The sequence below is a fragment of the Balaenoptera physalus genome, assembly GCF_965194825.1.
Source record: "Balaenoptera physalus genome assembly, chromosome: 5".
NCBI lineage: Eukaryota > Metazoa > Chordata > Mammalia > Artiodactyla > Balaenopteridae > Balaenoptera > Balaenoptera physalus.
Window position 1 is genome coordinate 18,256,698 of NC_138884.1, and position 17,087 is coordinate 18,273,784.

General features: G+C 39.5%; 2 protein-coding genes across 14 annotated transcripts in view; both read left to right on the forward strand.

Moving 5' to 3' along the window:
- The window catches only part of LOC309660781 (uncharacterized protein), a gene marked incomplete at its 5' end in the record, with an annotated part of 113,354 nt that extends 106,774 nt beyond the window's left edge, over positions 1-6,580 (forward strand). For 4 of the 7 annotated variants that reach the window (XR_014263592.1, XM_082461855.1, XM_082461857.1 and 1 more), the window contains one exon: positions 5,587-6,580. Coding sequence is in view for 5 of the 7 variants with exons in the window: in XM_082461855.1 (XP_082317981.1) it covers positions 5,587-6,133 (547 nt within the window). Of the gene's footprint in view, positions 1-1,929; positions 1,975-3,256; positions 3,304-5,553 lie in introns of all 7 variants that reach the window. The other 3 variants (XM_082461858.1, XM_082461859.1, XR_014263591.1) reach the window with 3 other exon arrangements.
- A 187-nt stretch (positions 6,581-6,767) lies between these two features.
- Positions 6,768-17,087, forward strand: part of RAP1GDS1 (Rap1 GTPase-GDP dissociation stimulator 1) — a 163,446-nt gene continuing 153,126 nt past the window's right edge. For 4 of the 7 annotated variants that reach the window (XM_082461729.1, XM_082461732.1, XM_082461735.1 and 1 more), the window contains exons 1-2: positions 6,780-6,956; positions 8,525-8,566. In XM_082461729.1, the coding sequence (XP_082317855.1) occupies positions 6,953-6,956; positions 8,525-8,566 (46 nt within the window). In that variant the 5' untranslated portion in view covers positions 6,780-6,952. Of the gene's footprint in view, positions 6,957-8,524; positions 8,567-17,087 lie in introns of all 7 variants that reach the window. The other 3 variants (XM_082461733.1, XM_082461737.1, XM_082461734.1) reach the window with 3 other exon arrangements.

Below are 17,087 nucleotides of genomic sequence, written 5' to 3' on the forward strand. Positions count from 1 at the left end.
TGAACTGTTACAGTGGAGATGAGGTTAGGGGTGAGGAAACAAGTTTACATGAGGCAATGCAATGAAATGGAAGGAGCGTGGACTTTGAAATCAAACAGACTTGGTTCAAATTCCAGCTCTACCTTTTATTGGTCATGTGACACTAGGCAAATTAATTAAAATATCTTGTTTCTCCATTTCCTTATCTGTAAAATATCTAACTCATGTGGTTAGTATTAGATGTTAGTGTTATTGATACATGAGAGTTTTTGACACATAAATAATCCCAGGAGCATCAGACTAATTTCAATTAATTCTCAGTTTTGCCTTAGGCCAGTCCAGGGTAGGAGGAATGAAATGTTTTAAGACTTGGAGGATTTCTCTAGCAAGTTTGTGAGGATATGTACATGTAGGTGGGTGGGCTGGAGCGTGGAGATAATTTTAGGTAGTAGAACTGAATGCCTCTATCAGAACCGTGCACCGTGAGGAAAATATTCCTTAAATGTGCAAGACAGTTCATGTTTTCTCCCCTTGACAGACCTATTATAATTTACAATATTTACAAAGACAAAATGTAAGACCCAGAGACACAGCGAACTATCCCAAAAGACAAAATTAACTGCCACAGAGGTGGTTAGAGGTAGACTAGGACTCAGCATTCTTGTGTCTTGAACTCCCTTTCCCTCCATGGCAATGTACTCAGCCATCAGGTCTCAATGTTCTCACGCCACCTATTCATTTTACTTTGGCACGACTTTCTCATTATTATGAAACATGAAAGAAAAAATGAGGCGACAAAACTCAGTAAGCAGTCTGTAGACTGAGATGTCACTTTCTGAGCTGGTATCTCACTAACAACCTTTTAAGGACTGAGTTAAATTTGAAGTTTACAGGAAGAAAAGGAAACAAAGTTTATCCGTACTTACCAAACCATCTAAAAACATACAAATGTAACGAACGAATCCCTGCATGTCATGATTTAGAATCCTAGATGCATAGCAAACTTCTAACCCCCCTTTTAATGCAACAGAATGGCAAAGCCAACTGAAATTAAAATAGGCCAAATATTATTTCAAGAATAACTGAGCCTATCTTAATCAAAAGTATCTTTATTCAATATTCATAAATAGTATAGTAACACAGAGATTCTGTCTTTTAAACTTGTAAAGTTCAGAGAAGAAGGAGCACACAAAAAATATTTTAAAGACAATGAAACTCACTTCAAATAAAAATAGTTTACAACATAGTATTTTTAATCTGTTGAGGTCACACAAAATATAAGGTATTTTCCCTCAACACATTTATCTACACATTATTGCAGTGAGGATTTGAGTCAGAGAGGCTTAGATTTGACTTCTGCTTCCTTTATGTATTAGTTGTAGATCCTAGGTTAAGTTATTTAACCTCTCTTAACATGTTTCATCATTTGTAAAGCTGAGATAATAATACCTCACCCTTAGTGCTGCTATATATTTAAAATAAACAATCCTAAACAACATCTGATCAATCACCAAGCCAATACCACTTCCTTAGTATTTCTCAGGACTGTCCATTACTCTCTATCCCTACTGCTTCTATTTCAGTTCAGCTCACATTTGGAATACTGCAACAGTCTCCCAGCTTCTAGTCTAGACCTCATTCTTAGGCACTTTCCACTTTGCAACTACTCAAATATAAATTTAACTATGTCATTTTCAAACTTTAAACCATCCAGTAGCTTCCTGCTGCCCTCAGGATACTGTCCAATATCTTACCTCAGCCATCAAGGCCCTACAAGATTTGATCCCTCTTACTTGTCCACTTTGTTCCATGACCTTCTCCCTTTCCCCACATCTGTGCACATCTCACTGTAGCCACCAACTGCTTGCAGGTTCCTCAAAGATTCAAACTCTTGTCTCCAGGCCCATTACATAAAGCCTTTTGATTGGTTGACTTCTGTTCCTCCTTCAGGTCTCTGCTGGATGGCATCTTCTCCAGGAGGCTCTCCATGACAGGGTTAAATGTCCTACCTATATTCTTCCACACTACTCTGTCCTATTACTTACAGCATGTACTCTGTTCACTTGTCTGTCTCTACCACTGTACTCCTCGAGGGCCAAAACCCTCTTATTCACCCTTGGTACTGTACCTAACTCCTAGACAGAATGTCACATGCTCTCAGTAAGTATTGCTTTTTTAAATCTACTACTTCTTCTCCTGCCCCCTATATTGTTTTCACCACATTCCATTTCTCAGAAACTTTCAATGGTTCCCTATTTCCTACCTTATCAAGTTCAAATTCCTTTGGCTATTTTAGGCCCTCATAATCTGTCCCTCTTACTACATTTTTCAGTCTTATTTCCCAATATGCCTCAACATGTACCTTTCTATGGTCTTATGAATATGACATCTCTGTGCCTTAGCTCATACTCTTTCTCTCTCGGAATAGATTCCTTTCTTCTCATAATATCTTCAAAAAAATTCTATCCATCCACATCTTATGAAGCCATCTTTGACTTCTTTGACTAGTGTTCTTTATATGTTAGTACTCACAGATTTAGGCGATTTTCTAATAGGAAGAAACTTTAGAAATAGACTGTTCCTACCCTCGTTTTGCATGATGCGTACCTACACCTATCTCTTAGAGCACCAGCACAGTGCTGAGCTCAGAAGAGATGCTCAGCAACTACCTGACTGATTGCAAAGTGCTTCGTCCCATCTGAAAAACGTATATAGGACTTCCCTGGTGGTCCAGTGGTTAAGACTCCGCGCTTCCAATGCAGTGGGCACAGGATCCATCCCTGGTCGGGGAACTGAGAGCCCACATGCCGTGTGTTGTGGACAAAACAAAACAAATAAAAAATGTATATAATCTAGGCCTATAATTGTTTGCAATATGTAGACATTGGTAATTTGATGTGACAAACTGAAAAAAGAAAATTTAGATTTCATAAGATGTAGAAAATGGTTAATATAGGAAGTAAACGAGAGGAGAGGGTGGGATAGGATTACAGTGAGCTAGGGGTTAAGACATTTCAGTTGTTCAACCTGGACTAGCCTAACCCCACTGAGGCCTTTCAGAACTATAGAGTTTAGGCAGAAGACTGTTCACTGACAAACCATTTTTTAATCACTGCAAAGTCTAGTTAACTACTCCAGTGAGATTCCCTTAAATGCTATTCAGAACATCATGGGGAAGAAGTGGCAATCAGTTCCCTATTTATCTTTTAAAGAACATTCTTTCTCTTCTCTTTCTACTTCCTCTTGCTCTGCCCCTCCCAGTGCATTTCCTTTACAGAATTTAAAGCACCTTCTAACCTTTTGAAGTTTACGTGCATAAATGAGGTAAGTTTTGTTATAAACCTTGTCAAAAGGTAGTGCTTATGACCCTGTCTAATAAACATTTTCCTTGATACTTCTCTTCACCTGCCCCTACCTCAATAATTTGTTACACAAATAAATCTGTGATACTTCATGAATATATAGGTATTTCTGGATAGAATTTCCTCCTTCACTTTGTAGCAGGCCTAATCAAATCCTGAGCATTGCTTAACCTGGAGCATGAACTAGTAGATTTATTCTGGAAAACTCTTTTGACATCAGGAGTATATTTTCTAGCTATTTATGTGATCGATGACTGGAAGTTTCATCAAAGGAATTTTTCTAATATATAAGTTTTTTGAGAGCAGGGACCATAGTTTATTCTTTATCCCTAATACCTACTATAGTGCCTGATACACAGTAGGCACTCAATAAATCTCTATTAACCGAATGAGTGAATAAATTAGTACAAAAACTAGTCCCTACCCTTTAGAAGATTCATAGTTTAAGACAGAAACAACACAGATAGCAGCTGTCATCATCATCAATATTTATTGCATAACTGATTTTACTTGGTAAGGTGCTAGAGTTTATAAAAAGAATATTGACACCATTCTTGCTTTTTAAAGACAAAAACTCTGAAAGAAAGAATGAAAAGACTTTCATTCATACAACAGATTTTTACTGAGCATTTGCTCTGTGAGCATTTGTTCTGGCACTGAGGACATAATGGCAAATAAGGCAGACAAAAATTCCTGCCCTTGGAGAGCTTAAATTTAAATGGGGTGATAGCTAATAAGCGAAATATATATTATTTTAGTGATAAGTGGTAAGGAAAAAAAGTATGGAAGTGGGGCTAGTGTTGAAATTTTAGATAAAATGGCTAGGGAAGGCCTCACATAGATAAGATTTGAATAAAAAGATATTCCTATGACATTCCTATGACAGGAGAAGACAAGGAAGGGGAGGGGAACTGGTGTGAAAGGGGTAGGCATTATACCGGCCCACATCTGCATGTTGCAGTCAGTATTGGGTCTCACTATGGTTACACAGCAGTGCAATGGGATTCACTATGCAGTTTGCCTGGACAGCCCTGTGGTTTTAACTGGTAGGGGTGCTGAGGGGATGGCTTGTGGATTCGAGCAGAACAAAGAAGGCACCTAAACTAGTGTCAGGTGGGTGGTCACAGAACCTCTTCAGCTGCTTTTGCTAGTTTCAATTTATGCATCCAAACAAAAGATAAAAGATGCTCTTAGAAATTATTGTAATATATAACTACAAAAGGAAGATAGCAGGAAAGACGAAGCAAGTGAACTTGAGAATCTGGAAGAGATTAATGTAAGGTTAAAGAAAGAGAGAGGGACCAAAAATGAGCAGCAATACAAAGGCCCAAGTCTGGTCTAGTCTTCTGGAGAGCTCCAAAATGAAAGTGGAACATGGTAGGGGTGTGTGTGGGGGTGTGTGTATGTGTGTAGCTTGCATCGGTATGTGTTATGGATTGACTCACGTTCCCTATAAAATTTATATGTTGAAGTCCTAACCTCCAATACCTCAGAATGTGACCTTATTTGGAAATAGGGTCACTGCGGATATAATTAAAGATGAGGTCATACTAGAGTAGTTGGGCCCCTAATCGAAAATGACTGGTGTGCTCATAAAAAAGAAAAATTTCAACAGACATGCCATGTGAAGTCTGCCGTTATGCTACCATAGGCCAAGGACCTACCAGAAGCTAGGGGAGGCCGGGAGGAAATCTTTCCTTAGTGCCTTCGGGGTGAGCATGGGCCTGCCCACACTTCGATTTCAGACTTCTGGCCTCTAGAACTGTAAGAAAATACATTTCTGCTGTCCTAAGCCACCCAGTTTGTGGTACTTAGCAGCCCTAGGAAACTAATTCTGTTCTGTAAGACTATTTTGAGGCAAAAAGCAAGAGCATTCTTATATCACAGAAAGGAAAGCAGCGTAGTAGGAGTGAAGAGCCTGATTGTCTTGGGCATCACAGAAGTCTAATAGTTTTCACTTCTGTAGTTCTATTGTATTTTCTTGTTTTATCAAACCTTTTTATTATCATGTTTCCTTTTTGTTTTAGAAAATCGGCTGTCTGCTCAACGAATTACAAGGCCTATTCTGACTTGTGTGCTTGTGATATGACTGTTAAGAGGGGCCACGGATGAAGGGCGGGGGGCACCTTTTTCTCAACACTTGAGTCGAAAGAGCAAAAGTTGAAAAGGGAGAGGAATTTCTGTTGAGCTATTCAGCATCTCCCTCTCACAGATTGTGCTGCTGACGGCGCCCTTTCCCTTGCAGGACTGCAGTTGCTGCTGCCTCGGGAGAGCGACCTGATCCCTCACCCCAGCCACCAGAGAGCGTTCAGGCCACGACCAGGCTGCGGAGAAATGGCAGGTTTCCCCCAGCCTCCTCCCCCAGGGTAGAGGACCCACGACCAGCCTTCGCCCCGCGCGCATGCCCAGTTGGGAGGGCGCCCTCAAAAGGGAGCGCGCGGCTCAGGTTTTCCCCGCAGTTAGGGGGGTGTCGGGAGTGGGTGGCGGCCCCGCGGACCGAGGAAACTCCGGCCGGCGGACCCTGCGGGGCCGCAGCCGACTCAGCGGACTTTTATTTTCCCGCCGTGGCAACCTTGTTCCGGCCGCGTTCCACGGGAGCCGGGCACAGCTGGGCACATCCCGGGAGGGTGGAGCCCGACGGCCAGGGCACCCTCGTTACGTGGCTTTCCAGGTGTCCTCCGGGGAAAGGAAGGCCGCACTCCTCTAGGAAGGAGGACGACACACTCTCCGAGGACATCCCGGGGCGATCACTCCTCTCGCTGCCCGGACTTCTCTCTTTAAACTGGTCTTAACTGTCCCGCTAATACTGAGCGCCTTCTCAGCGGCCGCCCAACGAGCCCACAGGCTGCTCTGAAAACGGGCGTCCCCAGGTATCTTATCTCCAGAGGCGCTGGCCTCATCGCCAGTAGGTCTATTCCAGGTTCGTTTCAGGACGTCCGCTTTGCTTTCCGACCACCCTCCCAGGTCTGAGGAGGCCCAGCGTTTCCTCCTTCGGGAAATTCCCGCCTGTGCACCCGGGCTGCCCCGTAATAAACACCGGCCCGTTTTCTGGGTGTGGGTTGGTGGGGTCGGGGTAGCGAGCCGGAGGGTAATAGTTCGGGCTCAGCGTCCCCGCGCCCTGCCTTCTTGAGGCTCACCCTCCGCCCCTCAAGCTGCCGCCATCAAGCTCCTCCGCGGCAGCGGCAGCCAGCCCGCAAATACACACCCACCAGCACTTTCAGATTCTCTTGCCCCGGGGGGGAAAAAAAAAAAGGGAAGTACTGAGCATGCTCGGTGGGGAGGGCGGGGCGCTCCCAGACCGCGCGTCGAGGCGGACGCCGCTCCAGCAGGCTCGGCGCCTCCGCCTCCCGCCCGCGGAGCCGCGCCCGCCGCAGGCTGCGCCCGCCCGCCCCGCCCTACCCCGCCCCGCCCCTCGCCGTTTGTCCCCGCCGCGGCCGCGCCGCCTGCAGCAGCTGCAGCGGCAGCAGTAGCTGCTCCTCCCCGGCGGCCACCCCCCGCGGGTCCCTCCCTGGCTGCAGGAGAGGCGGAGGTAGAGGGAGGACACAGCGCCGCGCCGCCCGCACCGGAGACCTTCGCCTCGCCCTGCCGGCTCCTCACCCTCTGGGAGGACCATGGGTAAGTCATCCTTCCTCCCCCGTCATCGCCTGACATATTTCTCTTTCTCGGCGTGTTGCAGGGTGGGAAGCATTTCTCGCGCAAAGTTGCCGGATTTCTCGAATCCACTGGTGTGAGGCAGTGGCTCTTCCTCCGGGGAGAGTCGGCGCACGCGGAACGCACGCCGAGTCCGCGGGCTGGGAGGGTCCCGAGTGCGGGGTGGGGTCGGGCCGCGGGGCCGGACCGCCCGCCCGGCTCTCGGGCACCTCGCTGCCTCGCCTCCCCTCCTCCATTCTTCCTGCCCGAGCCGGTGCTCGGGCACCACAGAGCCTGCCTCGCGGGCTCGCATCCGCTGCCCCATCCCGGTTTCTTTGGAGGCCGCCCGCTTCCTTTCTCCCACGGCTGCTGGGCTGGAGGGTCGGGGCGGACCGCGGGAAAGACCACTTAACGTAACTTCTCTGCCAGGGCGACCTTTCCCCATCTTGGGGACTGCCCATCCCAAGGCGAGGAGGTGTGAGCAAGTAGTTTGTGCGGGAGATTTTACAACCTGCACGGAAATTATTTTCGGTGGGGGGAGAGCAGACAGTCTCATAGGTTGAAAGGATGACTTGTCAGAGGCCACGAGGAACGTGAGGAAGGATGGATAGAGCCCGCTATCTGTTGAATTAGTGTTGGGTGACTACAGTGTGCAATATTCCTGTGCTCAACCCATTTTCTTGGTTCCTTCGCCTGCCTACTGTAGCAGGGAAACTGCAACCTGCCTGTAACATGTTACCGAACTTAATGTTATTCTTTCCCAGCTTCCCTTGTCGAAATCTCCATAATCCGATTTTAGTTCTTTCGCTTTAATATCAAGAGTTTTGGATGAGATATTTAAAAGCAAATATGTTTTATAAAACTGCATGTAATTTAAACCTAAAATTTTTTTTTTCATAATATGTTGCTTAATTGTTAAGTTCAGTAATTGCAGAAACGTCTCATGGATGCTGTAATGTAATTAAAAGACGAAAGTTTTTAAAAAAATAGTAGCAATTTGGAATGCCATACTTCTGCAAGTTCCCCAGTTTGCTTCCATTCCTGTCTATCATAGTTTCCTCTTTTTAAAATTTGCTACATTGGCATCTGTCAACTCGGACTTTTCCCACCCCTTCCCTGCAAGTTATTTTAAGCTTGAGATGAGTGTGGTCCTTTCATCTGTCAATACATTGCCCAACACGTACAGAGTTAGGTCATGGCAACTCTGAATCTTCTAAGAAGTATCTGGTGTCGATGGAGCCTACTCGAAAAGCAAATGGTCCAAGCTCTGATTCAGACCTTTGGCCGTATATGAGGAAGAGATCATTGTTACAAGAGGAGGTGGTATGAATGAAAAATGAATCTAGGTCCCAGAATTTTATTTTCAGTTGTTCAGTTTTTTCCTTTTTAATGTACTATTGGTATGCTGACAGATTTCTGTAAAAATTGGGCGGCCCATTTATATGTATCTAGTCTTTCTCTGGCAGTAGAATTTTAAATAAATATTAGTTCGGATTATTGGACACATTGTGTCTTTCCCTTGAACATAACAAAAATTTTCTTCTTAATTATAGGCACAAGTTTGGCCTATAAGATATATTTCCCCATATTTCAAGGTGAGCTAAAAAAAAGTCTGTTTAACTAAAATTTTAACTTACATGTTAAATCAGTACCTTTTCAGTAGAAAAAATTCCATTCTGTTGCAATACCAGTGAAAAAATACTTAAATAATTTACTTAAAAATAATTAATCTTGAAAATCTTGAATTCTTTACTTGATTTCAAAGAAAGTCCAAATAGAAATCCATCTCTCATTTGAAGCTTGTCAGATATACTTTGATGAAGCACTCTCTCTCCTTTTACCATTCTGTTTGTACCTTGCTGGAAGCTTTCTAGCCCTTACGTAATCTGCTTTATAATGGAGTTGTTAAGGTGTGTGTGTTGTGCATTTAATCATGTGTTCCAGAAGATGAAATTTGTGTCTTATGAATTTTGGGGTCCTCTACAGTGCTTACCACATAGTATGTATTCAGTAAATCTTTGGTGAATTAATTGTTGAACTGGAAACCTGTCTTATTATTTTCAACTTGTGAACCTGAAAGTATGGGCTCTGAACAAACATTCGGGTTGGTAGGTATTATGGAGGTGATGGAGATGTGAAGGAAGTGGGAACAGAGAAGTATAATTACACTATGACTGCTCTTCTCTCTCTCAAAAAAAATAAGTTGGGTTGTCTGAGAGGTACGGGTTCTGGAGCAGCCACCAGGCAAGCTATTTCCTTCTACACTGCTGTTTTCAGTGGTTTAGTTTGTGTTCAGTAGGCACATGCAATAATGTAAAATTGAAACCTTGGGAAGCAATGCTATATTCGAAGCCAAGGAAGTTATTATAACAATTCATATATACATAAGGGGTATACTGATTAATGGTAGGGGGAGAAATCACTTTTTAATGTCTTTTCAAGAAATAAATAAGGTGATTTTTTAAAAAGATATTCTCGTGGCAGTGATTTTTCTCCATAAGAGAGTGAAGGAAACTTCCTGTGTAGTCTTATGGACCATGGCTATTATTTTATGTATATATTTTATTATAAATTCAGCGTAATTTGTTGAATATCAACCACATGTAATGTACTGTGGGAGGATAAAAATTAATAAAACATTTTTCAAGTTTCTTATAATCTTAACAGGAATAATGTTCTACATACACAGGTAACAAAATAAAGTATGAGTGATACAAAAGACCTTAACATATTTTTTAGTTTCAGAGGATGGAGAGGAGTTTTCAGAAAAATGATGTTATTTGATCTAATGGTTGGTTAAGCTTCTGAAAGGTAGAAATGAACGGAGACTTAATCAGGATGGGAGTAGAGGGAGAGGAATGACATAAAGGAAGATACAGAGATAGGAACATTCAAACAGTTTCAGGATATGATTAAATAACCATGTTTGGCTGGAGCAAAAGGTAAGGAAATAGTGGGTGACAGAGATGAAAAAGTTGTAATAGGTAAAGAACAGATAATGGAGGACCTTGAATGCCAAGCCGAAGAAGTTTTTAGACTTGACTTGTCTATTGAGGGACTGTTAAACATTTTTATATAGGTAAGTGATGGAGCACATCTGTGGTTTAGGAAAATTAATCTGTCAGTTGAGTGCAGGATGGATTGGATGAGAAACTGGACAATAATTCAGAAGGTGGTTGTTGCAGTTTGGGTGAAAATATATACTGTCCTGAACCAGCCTGTGGCAATGGGAATAGAAAATTGCAATAGAGAATATGGAATTAAGAAAGGAGTCATACATTGTTGCCTGGGCAATAATGGGAATGTGGGATCTTTTAAATATCTGTTTAATCCACTGGAAGAGAAAACGTGAATGAATAAGTCAGTTTTGGACCTGATGTGTTGGACTGTTTAGTTTGCCTTTGAGCTTCTCTGCTTCTTGATGACAGGGACTCTCATATTAGGTTTTGAATACATTTCCTAACAGTAGTGTCTTGCATGTAGGAGCTATGCAGTAAACATCAGTTGACCAACCAAAACTCGGTAAAAAATATTTAACAGTTATTTTAACTCTCAAGAGAGGATTTGAGCTAGAGATCTGGATGTTATCCACAATTTTCCTGAGATAATATTTGAAGTTAGGTAGGAGGATGAGAGTCAACAAAGAAAAAGAAGAAAATTTGTCCAAGGTAAGAATCTTGAAGAATGCCCCATTGTTAAGGAAAAAGAATGAAACGATTTGACACCAAAAAAGACAGTAGTAGGTAGGAGTGAAAGACTAGAATAGGCATATGGTTGATTTCAAGAGTGAATGGTCAATAATGGCTGTTGCTTCAGAACAGTAAGAGTAATAGGACTGAGAAAAGGCTCCAAGCTGATGTAGTTTGGTTAGGATATTACCTAGGGTATTTTCTAAAAAGCAGCTTTACGAGGTATGATAGCTATGGAGGTCAGTTGTAAAGGCTAAGTGGCTAATGAGTAAGTGGAGACAGAGTTCACTATGTATAGCAGTACAATATTCCTTGCCCGGTTTAAAGATCTGTACGTAAGCATAGTTTTCTTTAAACATTTTTTAAATGTCTCACTTTATGTGGAATGACACGTGCTATTTTTTTGCCTAACAATTTGTAATCTCACCATAGCGCCTCACATTTCTTTGACATTCCATTTTTTATGTCTTTGTGACTCAGTATAGTATACTTTCTGTTTTTGCAGTATCTGTCATGTAGAGTGAGTTTAGAAATGGTTTTATAATTTTCCATGACAGTTTGCATAAAGGATACTCTACTAATGAATGGTTTTATCACTTTTTATTTATTATTCATCTTTATGAATTTGGGATTTCTCTAGTTATATGTTCACCTCTAATTACACTCTTAATTCATGGAGTTTTCTTTTTCTCTGTAAGTATGTATAAGCCTTACGCTTAAGTCTTTTTTTTGTTTTTTTGTTTTTTTGTTTTGGCTTGCATTTCTAAGTCCTGGAATAGTTTCGTAGATAAATAGTTAAAATTGGTACTTTTACTTATTCTTTAAAAGTCAAGGTAGAGCAATAAAATATTTTTGTAAGCTGGTAATCACTAAAATTTATTGTTTTAAAAGAGCATAGATTATATATTGACTAGTTCAATAATTTTTCTTATTGGCTTTATATCTATTTTGTATATGCCCACTTTTTTTTTTCATACGGGAGAGAGCTAGATTCACTATCCTTGGCAGAATCATATTTTCTGAAGTCTCTAGTACTACTATTTGGAAAGTTATAATAGCCTTAATTCATTTTGAGAACCATAGAGTTTTAATTTTCACAGTGGAATGTTGAAGCTTCTAGGTGCCTTTAGGGAAATAGTGTGATTGCTCTCTCCAGAGATTCCAGATCAGCTGAACTGAACTTGGTGATTCTGGAGTTAGCAGAGGCACCAGCAACAGCCATAAAGAATAATGTAAATTTTTAATATCCCCTCATGAACATCAGGAGGGATGGAGAAGGAAGATCTTCTCCTTTGGGAAGTCCATGTTAATTTTAGATAATGAGATGTTCAGATAACTGATAAGGAAAAAATTTAATTTAAAATGCTTTCCTAGACATATAACTTGACAAACAGCTCTTTCTTATGGAGAGAAGAGCCAAAAAAAATTAAGGTATCAGAATAGGTTATAAAGTCTATTTTGGTTCTAAAATTCTGTAATTCTTTGAAACTAAACTTTGAAATATACTCAATATCATTGATGTCTTAAGTGTGTTATAATCATCCCTATATAACTTGTTTTTCTTTATTGTTCGAAGGGCAATGTCTCCTTGAGGTAGAAACTTCTGAGTATGAACCAATTTGTTAGACTTGTCTAAATAAGATGGCCTAAAATACCATTACCCATGCTGGCTAAGATATGGATGCTGAATTCAAATTGCAGAGTAATGTAATTCTCTCAGTACATCTATTTATACAACTTTTGTTGGTAGAAGCAGTCCAGGAGTTAAAACTAAGAATTAGGATAGTGATAAATGGGAGTAGTTAAATTGAGCTGCTAGCCATAATTGGCTATACTTATAAACTCTAAAGTCCTTCTGACTTTTTGTTCACAAAATTAACTTTTTCCGTATGGTTTCTGTATCTGACCCCTTCTCTAAAGGCTGTTTTGCTCAATTTTGTCCATGTTTATGGCTTCAACTACTGTCTATATGCTACTGATGCCTAAAAATATATATCTGAGCTCTATCTTTTTATCTAGTAGATGGTTAGACATCCCTACGTGCATAGTCAGTTCAAACTCATTGAGTTCAAAACTGAATTCATTGTGTAATTTTTAATAATGATAACCAGAGGTATGTTGATTAATGTTTTGCCAGAAGCCTTTCTCCAAAAAAGCTCTGATTTGTGGTGGTTGATTTCCTGTGAATGCATAGTCGGGAAGAAATGAGATGCAGCACACCATTATATAATATATCCACCATACAGACATAATAGCCTCATGAGCACACATAATAATAAAATGTAGTAAAGTAATTAAGTAGTGATGAGTTTTGACTATTAATAACTTTGTTTTAATATAACTTATTTAATTTTAAGTTTATAAAATTTAATTTTTGATAATGGCTATTTTAATAACTGCTTCACAAAATTCCTAAAAATTTAATTATCTCATGGGCTGGTGCAAGGAGGCCCCACTACACCTTCGAAGTAGTAATTATCATTTATTACCATTTATTAAGAATTATTGATGTCAGTAATCATGTTAAACTTTACATTTTTTAATTTTTTTTAAATAGTTTTAATCTCTTCAACAGTTCTGTGAAGTGGGGGACACTATCCCCATTTTATTTACTCAAAGAAATAATTTATCCAAGGGGACAGAGCTAAGTCTCTAAAATCCTGTTTGAGAGCATTGATTCTCACACTTTAGCTTGCATAAGAATCACCTATAAGCTTGTTAAAAAAAAAAATTACTGGGCTCACCCTCAGAAATTCTGATTCAGTAGGTGTGAGATGGGCCAAGAATTTGCCTTGTCAAGACATTTCCCAGACGATGCTGCACTTTGAATAGCATCACCATAAAGCAGAGGTCTGCAAACTTTTTACATAAAGGGCCAGATGGTAAGTATTTTAGGCTTTGTAGGCCGAGAGGCAAAATCAAGGATATTACATAGATAAGAGTGAACCTATATATGAGAAAAAGCAAATATCCACAAAATTTTTATTGACTAAATTCAAAATATAACATGAATTGAACATGATTTATTGTAAAATACAGGTCTCCGAATGAAAGGATTGTAATTCCTTTTTTGAGATAGCAGTTTCATTTAATTGGGATTTCCAGTTACCCTATCATCAAAATTGATTGCAGTTGTTCATTTGTTAATGCAGATCTGTAAAGGCATTTAATTGATTTTGTCTTTGAAACATGTTTTCACACAGACAGGTACTACCAAATGCTGCTATCAATCATGGGCATATGATCTTAATAATCCCATTAATTGTATGGAAGGTATTTATAGAATTCTTTTAGATTTTCTTGATAGTTTCCATTTAGTATGCTGTTTACATTGCAGATTAACCAATTGAAAGTCCTCAATTGCATAGTTAAATGGATTTTGATATATGGAAGTTTCTTTTGCACTTGCAGTGAGGTCTGAAAAACACTGCTGGAACTGTAGTTTGAGCTTGCATAATATATCTGTTGCACATTTGTATATGCACAGAGATCTTATTGTTTTTAGCTTTTGACAGCACAAGAAATGTATAAAGCAGATTGATGGTTACTTGTGATTTGAAAATGTTGTCAAAATGACTTAACACAGTATGTTTCACGTATAAGCACTGTTTTGCCTTGACTTTCAGGTCAGATTCAAGGAGACATTATCAAATCTGCAGCAAAATATAATTTCCAAAGGTATTCATTGTTTGATAATAATGGTTGAAGGCACTTCTTTTTGTTCAGAAATTTCAGTCTCACCATTGAGCTAAAAAAAAAAAAAAATCACTGTAAAACCGTACAACTGCTAAGCCCTTAAACTGTTGTGTGGTAAGGCAAGTTAGGATATGCAGCTTCTATTTCTTATCAAAGTACAAACAACCGACAGTGGTTAAATCTGTGAGTGTGAATGAAGTTGATACTATTGGTTCAATCATACATGTTAGTTTAAAATATTTTTCCCATAAAATACCTGCTGATTAATAACATAATGAAGAAACATAGACTTTAAACACCTTATTTTCACAGACTTTGTAAATTTATTCAACTAAGCCTTTTTCTGTTCCTCACGTTTTTACCACCATCAGATGTAACACATCTTAATAGATTCCACTTCAGGTTGTACTGAATTAATGTTTTCTCAACTTTAAAAATATTTTTGCCTCTTCTATGCAGTCTTTATAGAGGCTCTTCTTCAGTCACTTCACGTTCAGCCTTGACTTCTCGAAAATAAGAACACTATGCAGTATCGCAAATATCTATCTGTTAATTTATCAAGAACCAAGGAAAACCTTTTTAAAATTACTTGCCTTGTCTTTTAATTGAATATTGATATAGCTCCCAGTGCCCTTACCTCTTCAGGTAGCTATTCTCACTGAAAGGCTTTTCTTAAACAAGTTTTTTCCTCCTCTGGAAACTGCTATAGTCGAAATACAGTTTAATTAACTCACCATGAGTAAACAGCTTTCCTTGCTTGACTAATAAGTGAGGCCCTCAGAAACTTAGTTTGTTTGCAACTTCATTTTCACTTTTTCTTTTTGTGAAGAAATTCTGCTGTGATGAGGTACTTTGTTTCATTTATTTTTTAAAATTTTTATTGCAGTATAGTTGCTTTACAATGTTGTGTTAGTGTATACTGTACAGCAAAGTGAATCAGCTGTATGTATACATATCTCCCCTCTTTTTTTGGATTTCCTTCCCATTTAGGTCACCACAGAGCTTTGAGTAGAGTTCCCTGTGCTATACAGTAGGTTCTCATTATCTATTTTATACATAGTATCAGTAGTGTATATATGTCAATCCCAACCTCCCAGAGGTACTTTGTTTTGTATTTTCTAATTCCTCTGACGATTACTTTCCTATGAATTGTGAATATGATGAATACTTAGTCTGGTAATATAGATATATGTTGAATTTTTCTAGCGTAGCTATAGTGTCATTGTGTGATACAGTGGTTTGCCATTTCATTCAGTAACAAAATAATCCATATGCCACTTTAAACATTAAAAGCATGATATTTGAAGTATACTTTTCTCTTTTCGTTTTGATGTGATGGTCAAAGTGAAATGTTGTGGTATGGCAATACACATGGTACTCGAAACACTGAACAATCATAACTGTGTCACTGCAATTTGTAGTACATCAAGCAACAGTGTAAAGTGATGAGAGTACCACATATGGTTGCTGTCTCAACGACTCACCTCTGTCATAGTGAAGTGAACACAGGTGTAGACAATAAATAAAGGAATGAATTATGTCCCAATAAAACTCTATTTGTGGACACTGAAATTTGAATTTCATATGATTTACACATTATGACATATATTCTTCTTTTGACTTTTTTCAGCCATTTACAAATGTGAAGCCATTTGACTTGTGGGTTGTATAAAAACAGGCGGTGGGCTGTAGTTGGCCAACTCCTGCTGTAGAGTAATGCTATACTACCTCACCTTTTCCCAAGACTTTTTCTTCCTTATGCATTCCGTAACTCCCTGGGTGATATCACCATTTATCCAGTCAACCATTCCTAAAATCTAGAATCATTCTACTTCCAACACCCTTTGGGTTCCCTAAATTCTAATAGTTCTACCTGCTTGAATCAATCCTCTCCTCCTTTCTCCACTGTAAACATGTCAGTTCACCTCTTGAAACCACTTTACTAGTCTAACAGATGTTCTTTCGGCATTCCCCCTCTTAAGTTCTTGCATGCTTCTAGAGTACTCTTTCTAAAATGTGAATCTAATCATTTCACTCCTTAGATATTTTTTTCAATAGGTTTCCAACATGTATTACAGGGTTTCCAAACTCAAATGAAACTATATGATTAAAGAGGGTTAAATGGTGATCTTTTCACACGTATGCACTCTTTTTCTTTTGCATATTAAATCTAAAGGAATATTTTATTTCCATAAAAATGTATGCTTTCTTTCGTTTTTCTTGACAAAATGTCTTTCTTTTTGTCTTTCATTTTCTCACCTTTGATAAAAGACAAAGTTTAGAAAAATGTTTCTCTACCATAATAAAAAAACAGCAATGAAAGCATGATGAATTGTAACTAATGCTGGGTCTCACTGAAGGGCTACAATGGGAAATGGTGGGACTATGGCCAACTAAGAGAGTATGTGCCCAGCCTAAAAGAGGAATGCCCTACTCAGCTCCAGCCGGTTTTGCCATGTACAGATGAGGGCCCAAGGAAGCCAGATTTTCGGACTTTTCAAAAGAAACCAGACATTACATTTTTATCTGAATACTTCAGATTGTTGGTTTTCGGAATTGTAAGACCCAGGGCCTCAAACAATGACACCTATCTGGCTCTGTCTCTTTCTGTCCAGATTATGGAGCTGAGGCTCAGTGAGATTAAGAGACATGCCCAATTTCACACATTTAGTTAGGGTCAGTGTCAGATCTAGAATCTTTATTTCCTAACTCCTTAACTAGTGTTCTGTTC